The 21,094-nt window shown below is 42.5% G+C and overlaps 1 protein-coding gene and 1 long non-coding RNA gene across 9 annotated transcripts in view; one reads left to right on the forward strand and one right to left on the reverse strand.

Moving 5' to 3' along the window:
• The window catches only part of KAT6B (lysine acetyltransferase 6B), a 103,422-nt gene that overhangs the window by 13,571 nt on the left and 68,757 nt on the right, over positions 1–21,094 (forward strand). For 3 of the 7 annotated variants that reach the window (XM_071748222.1, XM_071748223.1, XM_071748224.1), the window contains exons 4-8: positions 6,602–6,751; positions 7,551–7,629; positions 7,760–7,810; positions 9,599–9,814; positions 15,214–16,110. In XM_071748222.1, coding sequence (XP_071604323.1) covers positions 15,490–16,110 — 621 coding nt within the window. In that variant the 5' untranslated portion in view covers positions 6,602–6,751; positions 7,551–7,629; positions 7,760–7,810; positions 9,599–9,814; positions 15,214–15,489. Of the gene's footprint in view, positions 1–6,601; positions 6,752–7,550; positions 7,630–7,759; positions 7,811–8,096; positions 8,246–9,440; positions 9,815–15,213; positions 16,111–21,094 lie in introns of those variants that run through there. The other 4 variants (XM_071748220.1, XM_071748225.1, XM_071748221.1 and 1 more) reach the window with 4 other exon arrangements.
• LOC139798118 (uncharacterized) lies at positions 1,700–7,315 on the reverse strand. 2 transcript variants are annotated; one of them, XR_011726735.1, is made up of 3 exons: positions 7,071–7,315; positions 5,862–6,010; positions 1,700–1,763 (listed from the first exon to the last, which is right to left on the reverse strand). It is a non-coding gene; the product is annotated as an uncharacterized lncRNA (long non-coding RNA). The 2 variants fall into 2 exon arrangements; XR_011726736.1 differs by having other exon boundaries at positions 7,033–7,315.

The raw sequence follows: 21,094 nt of genomic DNA on the forward strand, positions 1-21,094 counted from the left end.
TACTGGTTGCAGAGGAACAGAATATTCATCTTAGTTCTTAGCTCAGGAAGCATGATATCTCACTTAGAAGCAATAAGCTCTACTAAAAAAAAAAAAAAAAAAAAAATTAAAAAAAAAGAATCTGGCAGTCCAAAATTAACAGTGGGTGAAACACTGTGAGGAGTAAGAGAGACAGCAGTGGATGTTATGGAAAGACACAGGGTCTGATTATCCAGACATTGAGAGCAGTGGGGGGAAAAAAAAAAGAGGGGATGTTCTGCAGCTTAATTAATGGAAAGAGGCTTGTGCATCTGACAGCAGCCCCTCTGCAAGGTGAATTCTTTCATAAAGAGCCTCATTCATGAGTTGCCAAGACATCCACAACCTATTCTTGAATTCACACAAAAATTAAAAGAAAAACAACTGACTGGCTAATTTAGCGACTTGCAGGATGCAGCTGGTGCTACTGTTTTCACAAAAAAAAAAGGCCTTTTCCCTTCCACCTTCCAACCATTCTAGTGTTCCTCCCCACCCCCAGCTATTTTGTATCCTGCTGCACCAGTGAGGAGTGTGACAACTCCTGACTTAGCTGGCACTGTGGGATATCGAATAACAAAGGGGAATAATATCAGGATAACAGGGGGGTTCTGGCCAGTGCTAGGGAAACAATTCTGACAATCTCACTGCTTGCCCAGGTCCTGCCATCTGCTGAGAGGTAGAAATTCTATTATTGTTATTATTGTTGTTGTTATTATTATTATTGAAATAAACAAAGGGCTTCATTATTCTGTATAATGAAACTCCACCCCTGGTATCTTGATAAATCACCAGCTACCTATCCTTTGTACCAGTGAGCAGACAGTTTGAGTAGTACAAGGTGTAAGAAGGAGAAACTTCATGTCTCCAGCATTGATATATTATCTTAGCTCTTCCTAGTTACTACTTCACATTTTCATATTACTTGACACAGAAAAACAAGCCTTTCCTGACCCCCAAATATATTTTCCTTCCCAAAGGATATTTAATACAAAATCTTTCTGTGCATGACCATGATTTAACAACCAGAGTTACTCAGGTTGGAACCCTAATACAAGCAAGCCACTGGCTATTTTTAAAGCAGCACTGAGCAAATCTAAAGGTTTCTGATAGGTATTTGAAATGATGTGGTATATTGCCACCTGACTCTGACAGGCCTCCTAGTCCAGCTAACAGAGGTAGAGTTGCTCTAGTACCAGCAGCTATGGGAAGTGACTGAAATAAATTGTTTGTGTAGTAGAGCTTTATTTAGCAAGGGGACCTCAAAACTAATGCTGCCAGCAAAGAAATTAAAGAAAACAGCATACAGACCTAGTTAAAACTCCAGCTGGAGAGAGGAGTGTGGTCTTTGAGACCAGCCAAACTCCTCTTGGTTCACGCTGCAAAAGGAAAAGACTGGAGTGAAGGTTGCTCAATTTTCAGACCTAAGGCCCTTCTAACCCCAGGCTCAGCAAACTCAGAGCTGGTTTGGCACACGGGTTGTTTTCCAAACCCTCATCTTTTATGAGAAGGTGGGTGTGCCAAGAGATGCTGAGTTCAAAGGGGAAGTGCTCCAACCAGCTCTGCAGTAGGTGAGGGTTTTCACTGTCCATTGAGTCTAAAACATCATGGGTGTGCCTCCCAGTCAGAGATCTTACAGCTCTGGATGCTTGTCTGATGCTGTTGCACACCAAGGGTTGGGCAGCATCAGAGTAGTCTCCAAATTCTGTGGCTGGCAGCAGCCTCTCCCAGCATTTCGAGTGCTTCACCTTATTAATAGGATTTAAAAAAAATATAGTGGAAACTGGGTGAGAATGGGATTAACAAAAATATGGTCAAGCCCTCTCATCCCCCTTTTTCTGCATGATTCTTGGCAATGTTTTACCGATAGATAAAAGATTTGCCAACAACTTCAAGTCTGGAATTTTTCCCCTGGCTAAAACTGAACTAGAATGTAGTACAGCACAGCCACATCACAGTTGGAAGTTGTGAGGATTCATTCAGTTACATTAAGGACTGTCAGGATCCTTTAGAGGCTCAAAGTAACCTTATTTAGCAAAAACTGCCTTTGCAGTCTCTTTTATTGGCTTCTAAGTACTGAGGATGGCCTTACTTTCATCTGGAGGGCTCAGCAAGCCTGGTGCCAGGTTTTTTGGCGAGGCTTTTTCCCCCCCCTCTATGTCCAGTTGGATTTGGAGCAAGTGATAAAAGTAATGTTCCTTAAAACAGAGAGTGACAGAGTATTCCAGCAGTTTGGAGAGCACAAAAAGCTGTTGAGAAGCTGTGAAAGGGATTTTGTGTGAACTCTGAAGACAATCCCCCCCTGCCCCCCCCCCCCCTCATAAAGTGACAACCCAATCTCCCCAAAGGGAACAGTGGGAGGGAAACCTAAACCTGTGGACATAGTCAACCGATAATGATTGGAGAGTTAATTACTTTAAAGCTCACAAAGACAAGATGAGGTGTTAAAATGGCTCCTGCAAACAGCAGCATCCTCCCCTTTCACCTAGACTAAGGAATCACAGCAGGACAGTACCAAGAAGGACCTAAACAGCTTGTGACTATGGCAGCTTTCACTAGCTCTGAGCAAATTGGTCTTTATTCATTTTCAGTTCCATCCTTCACTCATCAGCTGCCCTCACAAACTATTGCAGTAAACATGTACAAAAGCAGAAAGCTGCACCAAATTCAGTGATGCTGGTTGATATTGAGCCCTGCAGTATCCCAGGCCTTCCTCTTGGGATTAGCCTAGAAAACACTGCTCTTGCACATTGCAGCAAAATGCTCCCTGTCATATCAGTGCATCTTACATGGCAGAAGGAGAAACTTAAATCCAGGATAGCTATAACCAACACTTTACTGTGGAGCCAAGGTGCTAATCCCTTTTTCTCCAGCAGATTTGGTTTGAGTCACACTTTGCACTAAGATTCCATTTGTGAGGTTTAACATGAGATTAGCTGGTGTTTCTATGTAAAGTGTACAGTTTATATACATTGGCAGGGTGTTCAGATGATCATGAGCTATTGTTATAAAAAAAGCCCTGTTTGACCCTTTGGACTCGTAACAATTGATTACTATTTATTATACCATCTGTTAATCACTTACTAATCATTTATCATGTGTGTATGAACAGAACCTCCATATGCAATATTGTGAGATACTGTGATTATGAAAGACAGCATCTTACAGGACACTACCATGAATGACCCACCTGGTTTTTTTTGCTTTGCTTTGCTTGTAGCCATTTCCTGTGCACTCACAAATTCTGTTCCTCCTGTTGCCTCCTTAACATGTATAACAGCTAAAATGCATGCTCCTGGCTAAGGTTTCAAATATGTTCTAAGAGGCCACAGGTTTCTTGTCCATGACTGGAACAGCTACTCCATAAGTTGATCTCCTGTGGCTAGAGCAGAGCCCTTGGAGCTCGGGTGGCCAGATTTTGCCTTTTTCTGGCAGGCTTTTCTAACCACTCTGCTCTGTGCTTTATATCTCCAGTTGGAGTACAGGAAGAATAATGTACATTCACCTAACACCTCTTACAGGAACTAATTAATTAAGGATTTTGAAGTACTTTGATATAGCAGGGTGGTATATTTGCAGGAGTAGAATGGAACATGTGGGATTTATTATAAAAAGTCACTGTCTCCATCCCTGTGGGATGACAGCTGATCTACCACAAACACTTATTTCCAAATTACAGTATTATGCCAATTACAGCTCCTGAGTTGAGATTGTTATAGTGTCTACCTTAGAGTCTGATGGTTTCAGGAATTAAAAAGCCCCCAAATCATTAAGATGGCAGCAGAATACTATTTTATACTCTTATTCAGTTCTATTAAACGTGTAGATGAGACAGCAAGTGATCAGAAAATATGCCCACAGGTTGCTCACTTATGTGCCTGTGTGTATATATACATGCATGTATATTAATATAACCTGTATTAATATTTATTAATAGTGCTTAAGTTGGACAGTGATGCTCTGTTGTGTGCAGCAACATCCTCATACATAAACCAATAAATGTCCTATTTGCAGTCAGAGGGCTAGACTTACTAACATGGATTAATCTTTCAGCTTAAATTACTGTATAAAAGGCTGTAAAAAAACCAATCTCATAAATGTGGGTGTGGGGGGAAGCTGTTTTAATCCAGGAGGACTGTGAGGTGGAAGGTTAGGATTAGAGGGGGAAGCTGCTGAACCCATGGCAGGTGAGCTAAGCAGAGTAAAGAATATAAAGCATATATATATGTGTTAAGCTAATCAGCAGGGACAGTGTCAGGATGCCTGCAGAGGCTGGGAAGAAACTCACTGCAACCTTGGAATGACTTTTCTCCCCAAGGTCACTTCTTTCAACAGTGTGTGCCAGGGAGGCAATTTCCAGGTGACTTTAGTCATGTATGGTACTAATAGAAGGAAGATCCTGGCTTTGCTGAAGTCCTAACATCTTTTGCCAGACTTTGATGGGGGTCAAGACTTCACCCTCCAGCAGCATCAAAGATAAACAGGGATCTGTCACCATACCAACATGGACAACTATATAATTGTTTCTAAATATGTAACAGTCCTGCTTGTCCTGATGGAACAGCACCAGTGATTGAAGTCCTCACAGGGAAACTCTTCTTCTTGTGTGTGGCAGTAATTTCATACACAAGAATTTTGTCACTGATTTCAAATGTGTGTTCAAACTCTAATTTAGTATTCTTTTTGTATACTGATGTATGAATGTGGCCTGCATATGGCTGGGCTTCATTTAATCAGTAGTCTCCAGCTTGTCTTACACCACTGCTACACATATAGCAGTTTCAAGATTTTGATTTTGGAGAACTGAATTTAACTCAGACCATGCTTAGCTCTTAACTTCTTGTTTTCTCCCACTTGTGATCCAAAAATAGTAACTGTACATGCATTTTTAGAATAATCCTAAGGACATTTGGAGAGCAGGATATGCTTACTACACACACAACAATATAGATGTGCAATCAAACATAATTTTCCACAAGGGGGTGAGGAAATATTCTTTAAATAAGGATATTTAAACTGTAATTAAAGGAAGAAAATTAATGGAACAACGAACTGGGCCATGGTACTTCTTTCGACAGCAAATGAGAGTGATTTGGTTTTAGATATTTTTTTTTCCCCAAATCAGGGACATATTTTTAGCAGATGGAATGGGTGTATTCAATGTGTGGGTGTCTAGGCACCTGTTACTGTCCAGGGGCATTAACTGCTGTACATCATCAGTTTTGTAGTGGCTATGGCAGAGTAAATCCTCCAAAGTCTGATAGTAGAAGACGTGCTAAAGTGTGAATTTTATTGCTTACACTAATTTCCTTGATGACCTTAAAACTTTTCCCATGCATACTTTTAATATAGGTGTTTGGTTTTTGGGTTTTGGGTTTTTTTTTTCATACAAAGACCCCAAAACATTTCTTATATCTAGATCACAAACCAAAGCATATTAAAAATCCACAATTAGATCTGAAGTGTTTTGGGGTCTTATGGCTTGTCTGTGTAATATGCACTGTCTGAAATTGAAATACCCTGAATTCACATGATCTTTTGAAGTCATTATTGTGGGAAATAGTATAGTTGACAGTGACAGTGGATCTGAGTCAGCTGAGTTCATATGTAAGTATCTTCATGCACTTACCTTCGCAGTCTACATAGTGTTAGGTATACCTGTAAATATCAAGATCCATAGGAGTCTCTCCTCATACAAAAAGTTCTTGAAAATATTAAAAATTGGAACACAACACCAAATGACACATTGTCTTATAAAAGCTATTTTTAGGAAAATATTTAAGAAGAGAGAATTGGAAGTATTCAAACCAGAGACTTTTATGATTTCTCTGTGTGCTGTTACTTACATTTCAGCACACTCGTAATTCCAAAATGGCCAAACAGATTGTCAAGTTTTCTCCAGTGTTTTGTTTCCTGAACTGGGATGTGGTCATGCCAAGTTTCAGTTTCAAGAGATTATTTTTTCTGTGTTGCCACTAACCAAGTTTTAAATCTCCTGGAAAGAAAAAAAAAAATTAAAAGATTTATAATGGAAACATTGACACAACATTTAGAATACTGTTGCAAATGTGAGCTCCGCTACAAGCTGTAGAGCAATGATTTATATTGTTTCTAATAATTTAAAAACATTTTAAATCACAGCCAAGTCCTGCATAATACATGAACCTTGAAGGATTCTCCAGCAAATATTAGGTCACTACACATTTCAATTTCCCGCTCTACACTAAAAAGGCTGCACCTGGCAGTTAAAAGACTAAAACCTTGGTCAACAGGTTGGTTTGACAGATACATGCTGGATTATTATTTTCACCTAGTAGCTTTCTGTAAGTAGGTCATTCAATTTTACAGTGCTCTAAAACATCACCAGAGAGCTTCCTTACACACTATCTCCAGCAACTGACTGAAAAAAGTTGCACTAAACCTTAATAATGCATACTTAGTATTTTATTATGGAAATTTGGTTCACTTGCTGGTCTATATGAAGTACAAGCTCTAGGAAGACTTTCTTCATTTACTATAAAGGTAATTTTTTTCACCTGCTCTAAAAAGATGTATTTTAAAATTATCTTTGTCTTCCCTTCTTCAGGAGCAAGTATTTTTACAAAACTTCTCTGATGGCCACCCAGTGCAGCACATCACCCACAAGACATGGAACGAGGAGACCTCTGAGATGGCCACATTTTGAGTCAAGAAGATGGCGGCCGTCTTGCTGCTGCTTTCTTGAGTAGATGCCCGGGTAGGTGGATTACCATTTCGTGGTAGGTACCCGATGGTATTTTGTCATGCCATCCTTGGGTGAAAAGTGGTGCTTACAAGCCATAGCTGAGAAAGCCACCACAAGTGGTAGTAAAATTCTGACATGGTGAGTGGCCTCTGGCAATGTTGATCAAGCCGCCATGAGGAAAAAAATTTTAAACGAGTTTTAAGTCCATATGTATGGACTTAAAAACGTATTCCTGGGAACATCTTGTTGTGTTTGCGACCAAATCAAGGGGAGGACATCAGTAATTCGCTCACCTTCCTCTCATCCCTCAGACATCAGTAAATTCCCTCACCTTCCTCTCATCTCTCTGACTAACTATGGTTGCCTCAAACGCAGCCCTCTTCCTCCGGACCAAGGAGCCGCTCAAGCCCTTTCAAAGAAGGCTTTGCCCGTGTGGTGCACCTTCCATCCAAACCTTTAGAACCTCCCCATCGTGGATGAAAAGCCAAAACCAAGCCCCTGAGGGCAGCTTGAGGGCCCCCCGGGAGCCGGCGGTGACCACTTCCCCTCAGGCCGCCTTCCCGCCCAACGCGCCCCTCAACGGCCACCCGCGCGCCCCGTCCCTCAGCCCCAGCGCGCGGCCGCGCCTCAGCCCCCTCCTCTTCCCCCAAACTTTATTGCTTTTTTTTTTTTTTTTTTTTTTTTTTTTTTTTTTTTTTTTTTTGAGGGAAAAAGGTGGGGGGAGCTCAATTTCCCACTTGCCAACAGCAGATAAAAAAAGTGGGGAGGGACCTCTTCTGTCACAGCCTATGTAGATTAACCTTTCAATTAGCTGTTATCAGGTCCCTGTGTCTTAGCACCAGTCCTCGCAATCTGCGTCCGCTAGGCATCGGGAAGGCTTGAGGTCTGCGGTGGGTTTGCTGTTTTGATTTCTAAATTAATGATAATTGTCCGCCTAGTTCCCCTCCCCCGCCTTCCCCCCTCGACCCCCCCACGCCGTGATCTGAACGCTTGTGTCTGATCTGCCCGTCCACCTTTTAGTATTTTGGAGTGAGAAGAGGAGCCCCGCGGAGGAGGAGGAAGGGAGACAAGGTATTCTCTCTGTATTCATCTTTTCTTTTTTTTTTTTTTTTTTTTTTTTTTTCGTCTTCTTCTCCCCCCCCACGTTCATGTGAAGGGGCTTAGAGAAGGTAACTGGTGCAATCAATCCGCTGGCTGGGGATTCCCTCCACCCCCTCCCCGGCTCGTCTGGCTCTCCTGGCTGGGTCTCTCCAGTGTGTATGTGTTTGGGGAAGGGGGTGGGGGGAGGTTGTGTTGTTGTTGTGTTCCTGGCTCTGGTTGCAGCCAGGAGAGAGAGCGAGCGAGCGAGAGACAGAGAAGGAGAGAGCGAGCGAGCGAGCAAGAGAGAGAGAGGAGCCGCGATCGCGTTTCAGGGGCAGCACATTCCGCAGGAACCGCTGCTGCAGAAACACACACAGGCAGAGAAAGGAGGTCATTGCAAGCAGAGGGGGGAAACCTGCATCGGAGGTTAGATTCCCAGGAGTTTACGTGGGGGATAATAGGGAGCATGCGATGGGTCTTGTTTTGCATTGGGTGACAGGCTGCAATTTGCCATAATAACCCCCTTTTCCCTCCCCTCTCCCAGTGCAGGGGGCTTGTCACTAGGCTGGGTACTTTTTTTTTTTCCTTTTTTTTTTTTTTTTTCCTTTTGCATTGGATGGTGATGCACGTGTTTGCAGACACTTGTGCTTGGTAAATGCATTGCAATGCCCTGCGTTTTGCAGGGGAGGGGGAGCAGCAGCAGCAGGAGGTGATGGCTGGGTTGGATGAGGTGGGGAGAAGGGGGGAATGGAGTGGCGGAGGGAGGCAGGGGATGGCTGAGGTTTTTGTGTTGCATGCTCCCACCCTGTCTTTCTGAGGCGGCAATTGTTCCGTCGCAGACGGGGTGACAAGAGAAGTCCCTGTGCTTCGCATGGCGAAACTTGCAGGGACCTGCATGTGGCTGTCGAGCTGGGAGTCATTGTCGCCGTCCCCGCTTCCCACCCCCTCCTCCTTTTCCTCCTCCTCCTTTCCCTTGGCGGTGCGGGGTGTGCGTGTGCGCGATAAGCGGCTGCCAGTGCCAGGCACCTTGGGAGGGTTATGCTGGGAGCGTGTTGTGCCATCGCGCCCGCCCGGGCCGGTGGCACCATCTGAGCCACACGCGTGACACTGAAGGTTTAGAGAGAGAGGCTGCTTATAAGTGTGTGTCGCGCGCCCGCCCGCCCCGCCGGGCTGGTTGAGGCGGCCACCGCCGCCGCCGGTGTCTCTTTGCCAGCGATCACCCTCTCGAACAAACTTCAGGAGCGGGTGGGGCGGCGGCGGCGGCGGCGGCGAGTGGGGGAGGGTAGCGAGGCCAGGAGGGGGGGAGAGGGGGAAAAGCAGACGGACGGCGGCGGTAGCCAACGGGAGGGCGAGTTGGCGAGAACTCTCGCCTCCGCTGGCGGCGGGTGACCAATCGGTAGCGCCGGAGGTCCAGCAATGAGGCGGGCCGGGCTGTGGCGGGCGGCTGGGCGGGGCTTGCCGGTGCGTGGCGGCGGCGGCAGCCAATGGCGGGCTGCGGCCACGCCCTTTCGCGCCGGTAGGCGGAGCTGTGTCTGGTGGGAAGGGGCGTGCCCCGTGATTGACGCGGCCCGGCGTCCAATGGGAGAGGCGGGCCGGTTGCTGGGCGGAACGGGGCCGGTGGGGGCGGTTGATTGACAAGGGCGCGGGGCCTGTGAGCGGGGAGCGGCGTGCGCGGCGCGGCCCAATGGCGGTCGCCGGTGGGCGGGGCGCGGGGGGTAGGTAAGGTTTTAATGAGACTCCATTGGGCTGTAATCAGTGTCATGTCGGATTCACGTTAAGTACAACAGGGCGAAACAAAATGGCGGCGTAGGTGAGGCGAGGCGAGCCGTGGCGGTAGAGGGAGTCGCGGCGGCCGCCGGCAAGGGGGCAGCGCAGCAGCGGGGGCAGCCGCCCCGGCGCAGCCTGGCAGCGGGAGCAGGGGAAGAGCCGGCAGCAGGGGGAGCCGCTGCGGCGCCTGGAGGAGGCTCCTCCCCCCGCGGCCCCGGTCCCGCGGAGGTGAGTGGTACCGGGGTGCGATGGGCGGAGGGGGGTGGGGGGTGTTCGGTTATCCTGCCTCCCGCCGGCACCGCAGGGGAGGCCGGCGCGGCCGCTGGCCCCGGCACCGCCCGCTGCCCCCGTGGGGTGGGTGCAGGTGCACGCCGTCCCCTCCCGGCTGCTCGGTTCTGCGGGGGTCACCGTGCCCCGGGGAGCGGAGCCTGCGGGTTTGGGATTTCTGCCTTTGAAATGAAAAATCCCGGAGCAAGGCTTGGGGAGGGTTCCAGAGACAGCCCCGGCTCGGCCCTTGTCAAAGACAACAATGCTTTGGCGCTAGGCACTGGGGCATCTCCGTGGCTTAGGGTTGTGCTGCAAAAATCTTCAGTAAGTTGGGGAGGGAGATACTGATGTCTTTAAAGCCACGCTTGGCAAGTGGTGTTCTCGCTGTTTGTTCTTTGCCCAGACCTCACGTTTAGCGTTCTGTCACTGACCGTGGAAAATAACCTTCTCTGCAAAAAGCAGATGGATACCTCTTCTGTTGAAAATTACTATCCCAAGAAATGTTTTCAGCTAAGTCCTCTTTCCAGGTGAACTGCTGGCAGTGAATATTGCGTTCCCATGCTCCTTCATGTTCTCTAGTACTATATATTAAAGTGCTTGGAACTTCCATGGAAGCAAGTGGGAAGGGGTGAATTGGGGTGATTGTGCTGTTGTCATGTTGGTGATGATGCTGTTTGCTCTGGTGATTCTTGCTGCTGTCATGTTGTCAACTGGTTTTAGCATATGATCTTAAAGTACCTTGTGGGGTATCAGAGAGTGCAAACACTTCATCAGTTCTATTCACTTGTACCCCTCTTCCTCCCTACACTCCCATGTCTCTTGGTGTAGTTATGAAGTTACTAAGGTGTCTCTCCTCCTGTCTGTTTAAAGCATGTGCAAAGGTTATTGCCCTTTCTTAGGACAGTTGAGAACTATATGTTGTATAAAGATTAATACAACAGCTGGCTTCATGACCTGAGTAATTTTAGGTATCGTGTGCTGGGAGTCCTTGCCAGGATCTGCTTTCTCTCTGTAGGTGCATGTGTTTTGCAACGGGGAAACAAGTAGCTTGCCTCTTTTGCATCATTAATTGAGGTGGGGGTGGAATACAGAACTGATTAACTGCGTAATTGTAAGTAATGGCTTGCAGGGAAGAAAATCAGCAAAAAAGCTTACAGAATGCAATGGCAGTCTTCTCTTCCTCCTCCTCCTCTGCTGCAATCCTTACCTGACCCTGATGCTGCAGCAGAGAGCTGGCCTGCTGCTGCTGCTTCTCCTGAGTGTGTGCAGAGCAGGTAGGAGGGAGCAGAATGAAATCGTGCTTCACAGGTCACCGGCAGGTTGCACAAGTTGCTGTCATCTCTCTTCTCCCTCCTCCTCCTCCTCCCCCCCCCTCCTTTTTTTTTTTTTTTTTTTTTTTTAGCTGTGTTAGCATCAGGTTTTGAAAATGTAACTGCATTGCATTTACATTTATGACAGCTGAAGGGATTTTTTCCTTAATTTCTCAAACAAATTCTTTAAACTTCATTTTGTGAAATACTTCTGGATATTTTGTGTAGTAACTTCTAGTTTTGTGTCAAGGGAAGCTTAGCTATTTTTTCTTTGTCTTTCTGACTACGTAGCTTATTTGCACAATCTGTATCACTTTGAAATAATTCCAGGTACTAGTTCAGCCTAAAGAAGATGTAATTACAGGATTACTGACAGCACCTGAAATCAACATGTTCCATCAGTGCCTACTTTAATTAGAATCAGCTGTACAATAGGTGTATGCTTTAAAAGGGGTGGATTTGCATTCATTCTAAATCCCAAGCTGCGATTTTGCAACTTCTTTCTATTTATCTGATAGTTTGTAATTTAGGTAAAGGGACAAGCCTTGACTAGAGATGACTTTTCATGTATTGTACTTTACCCTCCAAAGCCTTATATTCTACAGCTCTTCAGACTTGTTAACAGACTTCATCTGTAATATAGTGCAATCACTTTAAAATGTTCTTAGTTTCTAAATAAGATACTGGAGAGTGTAGAAGCTGAAATATGACTTGTGACATAGCAAGTGCTTAATGACTGTTGCTATAAAACTTGGAAGTGGTCCTGAGCACTTAAGAGTCTAGAAAATCTAATCTGTGATTGGATGGGTGCTGTTGAGAGTTTGATTAAAAGTTATTTAATTACAAGGGGAAAAAATTAATAAATGAGTGCCTGCTACTAATTTGTAACCACTCTTAAAAATTGGTATTTCCTCTAAATCTGTTTGGCAAACATCACACATTTTTTATACTAAATGATGTATAAGGATCTTTTCTTGTTTTGGTGAAATTAAGTTCTAAACTTAGAAACCTGGATGTCATTTTTGATTTGTGTATGGCCTCTTACATTGAATCTGGGAAGTTTGTTTCTAAGGCAGTTTTTTCTTCTTTATCCAGTCACTCAGCACATACCTCTCTCTGTATTGTGAATCTTGGATCAATCTGTCTTAACTTGATTTATGAAAGACCTCTTTAACTCAGCTTCAGGATCACTGAGCTGAAGTATATTGCTGACAAAGATGTTTGTTGTTAAGAGGTTGTTCTGAATCTTCTATATATGATAGACCTTGTCTCATCAGTAGTGGAGGTCAGGGTTCTACACTTGAAGTACGTACACAATCAAGGTGGCAGAATAATGAGAACTTGTGGCAAAACACTTCCAGAGTTGGATGAGCTTTGCGTGGTTTCCTCGAGCAGGATGAACTTGGATTCCGTGGGAAGGTGTGAATTTTAGATGTCTTGCTTCTCCTTTGGAAATATCCTGCCCTGTGTGTTGGAAACTCCATGCTCCTGCTGATGCACTCAACCAGTGTTGATTTAGTAGGTGCTAGCAGGCAGGAGGTTGTATTGCACATAGGGAGTTCTAAGTAAATAAATTAAACCCTAGTTCTGAATGTATAGTGCTGTGAAATTCCTGTACCAAGCAGCAGACTTTACATGAGGATAAAGGTTTGTGTTCCCCTTTTGCCACAGTAACGGGCCAATAAAAATTCTCCTAACCCACAAGTTACAGCATTTATACTGCAATGTTCATCGGTATCCAGGTGCTTGGAACAGACCCTGCACTGTGTGTTCTGGAATTTAATGGAAGTGATGTGGTTGCTTGTATAGAATTTCATATTACAGTACTGCAGTTGGTTTAAAAAGGAGGCAAGTATGTCTGACTCAGCAAATGCAGTGTTCAGCATTTAATTAAGTACTGACTACCTTAATGATTACGACTCATAGTAGAACAGCCTAACTAGATAACTTTTAAACTTAAAACTAGCTTTCTAGGAATCCAGGGTGTTATATTTAGCTACAGAGAATTTACAAATCTATAGTAAGAGCATGTAAAATAATTTCAATGTGAATGAGCTTCCTCTATCCATAGAGTTCTGTTTTGTCATATTATTGTATTTTCAGTGTCAGAGTAGTGAGAGAATTTGTAGGATGCATAATACCATGGGAACTTTTTTCTTCCCTGTGTTTACATTTTGCAGCTATGGTGTTATTTTGGAATTATCTGAAAACAGTGAATATAAACAATGCTGTTAGGGAAAGAATGGCTCTTGCTAGCTCCTTTAAATTGAAATGTCTGTTTACAGAACAAGTTATTGTTTTATTATAAATACTTGAAATACACAAAATTGTTATCAAATATAACTTGCCTGAGTACAGACTAGAAGCAAGGAACAGAATCTCATCTGTATAGAACAATAGGGCTCAGTATGAGAGCCAGTTAAACTTTCAGGTCCTGCATTTCTGTCATGAATGTGTCTTCATTCTGGCAGTCAGATCAATTTTTGTATTTTTAAACATAAAATCACTTAAGCTACAATCAAAACTAAAGAATTTTAATATTTCTACTCTTTTGATACAGAAGAATTTTATATTCACCAATAGGCAGCTGCTCTTTTACTACTAAATCCATTGTGTAGCTTTAATAATGTGTGAAACATGTTCTGAAGTTTATATTTAAAGAGATTTATAAGAGAGTAGAGCAAGGAGAAGGTGTGTGACCAAAAAGGGTTTTTTTGTACTTCTTCACAGCTGTAGAGGTCTCTTTCTATCAAGCTGAAAATAATTTGGATTGCTGCATCAGTTCAGTTTTTTTTTTTCCTGTTTATAATTTACTCAAGTTTCAAACATGGTTGAAATGCAAGATGTCTTGAATAAATGAATAAAAATGAGGTCCAAGACTGGTGTAATCATAGATGATACTGTTAGTTATAGGTTGCTTGATACAGCTTTCTAAATACTTCTGGGTTAACTTGGTTTTGGATTTTGGTGTCAAACTGTCAAAACTTCTCCTTTACATGACAATCCATTTCTTGAGAATGGTAATTTTCTGCTTCTGTTTTTTATGTTTTCCTGTGATTTGAAGTAATTATATAAATTACACAAAATAACTTCAGAAGTGCTCCCTCATATTTGATGGCAGAAAAAGCTAAAACCTCAAATGTATTTATTTGATTATTAGTTTATCACTTTCTTGAATGATTTTTGTGGCTTTTTTTTTTAAATATATTGACCTGCAAAATGAGTGAAGTCTTCATCAAGATATTCTTTCAGGTTTCTTATATAAGCTTTTATTACCACTGAATCTTCTGTTGGATTTATATATTCCATAATAAATACAGAAAGTTGTTAAACTGTGACTCACCAAAACATATTTTGCCAATGTGACTTCTTTACAAGTCTTCCTGCTGGCATTATATTTATTTGAAAATGCCTTCTGTTAATTCACTTTCATTTCTCTTCTGGAGAGTGAGTATAAATAAAATGTGACTTTTTACTGCACACCTTAGAACAAGAAGTGCCTTTGTCATTACTTTATCTGTTGTAGGGTATTAATGAAGGATGAAATGGCAGTTATTCAGTTCTGATAGTTTGGTTTTGATTTTTTTTGAGTTGTATACTCAACATTTAGCATGTCACTTACAGGCAGCATGTAAGAAATGGTAGTGGTTAATAATTTGACTTATGGTTGGGGATTGCTATGTGTTTGTTTAGTGTGTGTATAATCCATGCAAGTTGCTTCTACCACTGGATCTAGAAATGGGCTGTAGGCAATGAGTTTTAGAGAATATTTTCAGACCTCTGCCTGAATGGAAACTTTCTGAACAAGTCAGGCATAGGTTAAGCATTGGGCAATGGAATATAGGAAAACTAAATCCACTGCATATTATGACAAGTGGATTTTATGACTTATTTGGTGTGGGGTGGGAGTTGGTGAGTGTTTTATATAATATCAGAGAGATTTTTGCATACTGCAGCATCTACAGTACGAATGCATGTCTGAGGGTGTTCTTTTTACTACTTCAGCATTAACTGTATTCTCTCCTCGCCTCTTCCTTTTTCTTTTTAAAGGTTGCAAGAAGCTTTCTGTGTAAGGATGTACTAGGATCTTCCCGAATGAATCCTATCTGCCTTCCCTTAAAGTAATTGGAAGTTTCAGTCAGTTTCAGCAGATATTTCCCTGCTTTTTCCCACTACCCAGGATGGATATTTTTGAGATGCATCCAAGCAGTGTGTGGAATCCTTTGATTTGTGTTTGAGGTGTGAACAACCTCTGAAAGGTTTGCTAAAAGGATAAGGAGGAACCTCTATGGGTAACCCTTGGCTGGAAACAATTAGTGGTCAACCATGGTAAAACTTGCCAACCCTCTTTATACGGAGTGGATTCTTGAAGCTATACAAAAAGTTAAAAAGCAAAAGCAAAGGCCTTCTGAAGAGAGAATATGTCATGCTGTTTGTGCTTCCCATGGATTGGATAAGAAGACAGTTTCAGAACAGTTGGAACTTAGTGTTCAAGATGGTTCTATTCTTAAAGTTACCAACAAAGGCCTTGCATCCTACAAGGACCCAGATAATCCTGGACGGTTTTCATCCGTTAAACCTGGCACTATTCCTAAATCTGTTAAGGGATCTAGAGGAGCTTGTAATGAGCTTCGTAATGTGGATTGGAATAAACTCTTGAGAAGAGCAATTGAAGGGCTTCAAGAACCAAATGGCTCCTCCCTGAAAAACATAGAGAAGTATTTGAGAAGTCAAAATGACCTAGCAAATATTTTCAACAATCCTGCCTTTCAGCAGAGGTTGCGTCTGGGGGCCAAACGTGCTGTGAACAATGGGAGATTACTGAAGGATGGACCTCAGTACAGAGTCAATTATGGCAGTTTGGAAAGCAAAGGAGCTCCAAAATATGCCAGCACTTTCCCAGCATCTCTTCCACCTGTCAGCCTTCTACCCCATGAAAAAGACCAGGTAAGTGTTAAAAATGAGTGTAAAGTTAGTAATGCAAGAATTATTCTTGTTGTTCTTTGTTCGTTTACCTAATGTAAAAATAATGATTCCTCTTGTTCTTGATTTACCTGCTTTAAGTGTATAGAAGTGAGAATGCAGTCAAAGATTCATGCAGAATCAGCTCTGGTAAAGGAATTTTACTTGGCTCCTCATGCCCTGCCATTCTGTGTTGGATAGAGTGCTCTCTGGATTTTCAGTGTATGATCAGAGCAGGATGGAATAGTGCAGCTGTATGCTGTCTTCCAGGTGTGAGGCAGTTCTGTCTTTCCTGGCAGCCTGGTGTTGCTGAAATCTGCCATGTGAGTTGATTGTGGCCTTTTACTGTCATTTTGCACCTGGTTATACCGATTTTTCTTGTAGTTTGAACACCACCTGAAATACTACCAGGAGAGCTCTTGATATTTAAGGCTGTTATAATTATTGTTTTTGAAGGTATTTATATGTAGGTAATTAGTTTTGAAACTGGAGTTAGTGTAAATATCCTAGGAATGTAAGTGAAGGTGTTAATATGGTGAAGTGCCTTTTGATTTTTAAGTGTCTTTAGGAAAAAAACCTACCTGTTGTACTTTAATTGGCTTACTTAGAGTATTTGGAAGTTGTTGTTTTGGGCTTTTTTCGTGCTTCTCAAAGGTTAAGTGTGGTGGCAGTACTGTTTGGCATTAATAGTTCATACAACTTTGCCATTGTAGAGATGCCCCTGTGCATCTTAACAGTAGTTTCTAGTATCTCTAGAGAATGCATGATAGTTTCCGCTGTCTTTTTCCTTCAGCTGACTGAAAGGCACTGAAGGGTGCAGTGTAGAAAGTGTTTGTGTTAGAAACACTTAGTGAAGTCTACAAGTTAGGAATATTGGTAAAGTCTACAAGAACAGTCATTTGTGGAGCAGTCAGAGGTGACATTGCACGTGTTGTCAGCTGTAGGTTGACTTCTGTGATCTTTTTAAAATACATGTTAAAATACAATTACTTTTATGTGTGTATATCTATCTTTCTGTGAAATTGGCCTTTTCTGGAATTTGAAGGGCACGTGGAGCTTCAGGCTCAGTAAGAATGGAAATTCAGAAGTGTTGCTTACTGTGCAATTACAGCTGTAGCCATACATTATAAAGATTTAATTACTTGTAGCAATAAAGCTGTCTGTTGCTTAAGTACTTTGAGTGATTCTTTTGTAATTCCGATACTCCAGTTGCATGAAAAATTTAAGGGCTGGACTACTGAGCAACCAAAATAGTTCAATGCCATGATGCTTCACGTGAATTCTGTGGAAGGAAAACTCCCTTCTTAGGCTACCTACTGGGCCTGGCATCCACTGCAAGGAATGTTAGTTGGGTCATGGTGCTGAACAAGCCGTTACTGCCATACTAAAATCCTGGTGTAAGGATAAATCTGTCTTTTTGAAGTTAGCCAAACAAATCTGTTCTCTAGCAAGTGCTTTGGCAAGAAATAAGCTTTCATTTGGGTGCCTCAGAATTAGCAGTGTGACTTGCGTGTTTTAAAACTGTTGGGCTTACACTTTTTCCTGACAAAAATAGTTTTGCTGGGAGGTTGGTGAATGAGTAGTTGCATATCAGTGTAGTGCACTGCTTAGTTGTGGCACGGGTTACTGGGCAAATATATAGAGACTTGGGTTAAAGAGGGGATTTTTATCTAAATATATGGCTTTAACTACACATAGAGGTCAGTTCTGAGAGCAACTGTAAATAGGTGTCTGTTTTGGGGATGAGACTGCCTGTTCTTTTGAAATTGACTGTAATTCATAAATGAGCAGAACAACACTGCAGGAAAACTGCTAGGCTGTGTTTATTGGAAGTATTTAAGTGGCAATATGGGGCATGTATATTGTAGCCAACTGGCATCTCTAAGGAGTGGCTAGTCTTCGAAGAGTCTGCTCTAGTTAAAAGTTTCTTTGGCCATTTGTGTAGTGAGCAGAAGCAAGGGCTGATTTTTTTTTTTTTTTTTTTTTTTTTTTTTTTTTTTTTTTTTTTTTTTTTTGTTGTTGTCTGATTTTGTTTGTTTGGGTTTCTTGGTTATTTTTGCAATACTGGAGGTGAAGTTAGAGCATCTCTTCTGCTGACTTCCCTTGAGGAGAAGAAAGAACAGCAGTATGTTCAGAAATCTGTTTAGATGACTGCAGAAGTTGAAATAATTTTGACTTTTTGAATGTATAATTAACGCCTCATCAGGATGAGGCAGCTTAAAGGTTTAGTGCATCAGAAGTGGATCAGAGATTTCTTTTTGTCAGTCTGAACTTTGACACTCACAGTACCAAATGCAGACTCTGAGTGAGCAGAAAGTGATCAGAAGAGATATGCTACTGCCTGTGTGTGTGTGTTTCCTGTCCTTTTTATTTGGGAGTGGTTTTGTCTTTGTTTTTTCTTCTCTATCCTCCATTTCACCACCACACTCTGTAAGCACCAAGGTAGATACTATTGCCATGCAGTACCACTGAAATTACTTCTGCAGACCAGGAGCCTTGGTTGTGTTCTGAGGGTGTTGCATGTTTTGCATTCCAAAAAATATGTAGAACAGGGAGCTGGAAGTGCTAAATTTCCTCCTGGTAGTGATGATATGGAGCTGCTTTTCTTGTCTTCCTGTTAACTGGGTGATCCAATGCAAGTAGATAGAGTCCTCTTGGTTTATTAGATGTAGAAATAGCTGCAGTGAGAGTGATGTAACTTGGACTGCCATGTTTATTCCTGTTACCCATAGGCCTGGAATAAAGCAGTTGCATAAAAATGATGTTTTCTTCAAGTGTTAGCCTGACTTCTGGATTTGGGCAAAGGTGTGTCAGGTCTGAGTTTCAGCAAGGAGTATGCAGCACAGCTCCTTTTCCATTCCTTGGTGTGTGTGTGTGTGTGTGTGTGTGTGTGAGTGTGTGAGGGTGTTGATTTTCATTTCTGTCTGAAGAGATGCAAGCACAAGGCTAATAGGAAGGAGACCTGCATTAGGAGGTCAGGAGCTGTGATCAGCTATATGGTGTCGAGCCTTTACGTTGTATGAAGTGTAACAAGTAGTATAAATTACATTTTAAAAGGACATCAGAGTTATCCTAAGTACTCCAGTGGTTTCATTAAGGTAGATGCTTACTTGATGTGGACAGATAAATCAAAGCACTTGAAAAGATGCCTGTTTTAAAGTGTCAAATTGGTGTGTTAAAGGAACTGACCAGCCTCCAGCTAGAGGTGGAGCAATGAAGTTTTGGAAAGGGACAACAGTGGTGTCCTTTAGGATGAAGACTTTGTAACACTTCACTGCTTTCCTGCAGATAGCAGATAAAACCTGCACAGAGGAGAAAGCAGAAAAAGAAGGGAATTTGTTTAGAAGTTTGATCTTGTGCACTTCACTATGTTGCAGTGCAGAGTTAGTTTTAACAACTGACCTGCTCTTATGTGTTCTTCCTCATGTTCAGAGTATCTTGTGTGGTTATCTCCTCTCTTGTGCTTCACACCTTCACTCATCCAACATCTTCAGAAAAGGGCTGTATGTTAATAAGAGAGTGCAGTGTAAGCAACCTGATAAAATAGTAGGAAAGGGTGTGAGCAGAGAGGAAAATCAACCTGGATATGCTGAGTGATGCTTAGCTCTTCAATGAGCCTTTAATGCAGCATTGAAGTGGTATTTGAAAGTTATAATTGGTCTTGAAATGGGTGTTCACAACTGACACCATTAAAGATAAGCCAGACTGGCAGTATTGGTGCTGCGTTAGGTGCACGTGTGCTATGGTGTTCTTTGTTTCTCTTGTCTCTTGGGCAAGCACTGGGAAGGCTCTGTGGTTTGAGAACTGCATGAAACCTACAAGACCTGAGGAGTTAGCCCTCTCCTGAGCATAAAGGCTGTGTGAATGTAAAGCTGAAGAACTGGGTATTTGTAGGCTGTAGGCAGCTCTTTATCCTTTAAATGATGTTTAAAAATAAGTAAATAATTTCTGCTTTAAAAGGTGAAGAGGCAGTGGCTGGTTTAGCATTTTCAGAGGACTGTGGGAATGGGTAGTATATCTCAGTGGTAACATCTTTGCTATGTTTAGAATAATTACTACTTAGAGTGATGCAGTGCAGATGGAGATGACTTGATCCTTACTGCATTTTCGTGGTTCTCTTGAACAGCTCAGCAACTGTATTAATAATTGTTTCCATCTGATTCCTGGCATGAAAGTTGTTATTAAACCCCTCCTTTCACTTTCAGTTTCTCCTTCTAAGCTGACTTTCATGCAAGAAAAAACTTGTTTTATTAATTTTTCATACTCTGAGCTCTTACCTAATTTTGTTTTCGCTGGCCTACGTACATGTAGCTTTTCAAAGTGTAACTTGGCACGGATTGAATTTCAGTTTTCTGGTATGTAGCTTGTGCCAGTGCAGACACTGGGTGTTCCTCCTTCTGTCTTTCAGGCAAAGGGCCAATCTATAGAGAATTGCTTTTTTGGAATCCAGGCTCCTCCCTGCTCAGTTTTCCAGCTTCCTGCCTTCCTGTGGGTAGGCAACAAGAGGCTGTTGGCTGAGATTTCCTTGCTTGCTCTGCCTTGTTCCCTCTGGCCTCTAGACTTTCCACTGAGCAGAAATATGAAGGGGAGGCAGGAAGGCAGTGTTACACTACCTTCCAGATTTATGCATAAGGGGATATTCATAATACATAATTTTGGAGTGAGGTTTATGTGGGGATTGATGCTCCTCAGAAGGAATCTGAGCACCAAAATTTAGTGTTAGGTAAGTTTCTGTAAGAGTGTCTGCAGTGCTACACTTGGAGACTTTAGACAGGCATATGAAAAAAGCAAAATGGAATCTAGACTAGAACTTGGTGGATCCCTAAAATACTGTTGTCTTTAGAGACAGCCTGTGCTTCTCCTCTCATAACATCTTCATGGTGACAGAAGACTGAGGAATGTCAGTGTTACTTGACAAACACTGTCAGGTTTGTCCTTCTCAAACAACAGATAGCTTTATTTCTTGCTA

This window comes from Heliangelus exortis, chromosome 7, assembly GCF_036169615.1.
Source record: "Heliangelus exortis chromosome 7, bHelExo1.hap1, whole genome shotgun sequence".
NCBI lineage: Eukaryota > Metazoa > Chordata > Aves > Apodiformes > Trochilidae > Heliangelus > Heliangelus exortis.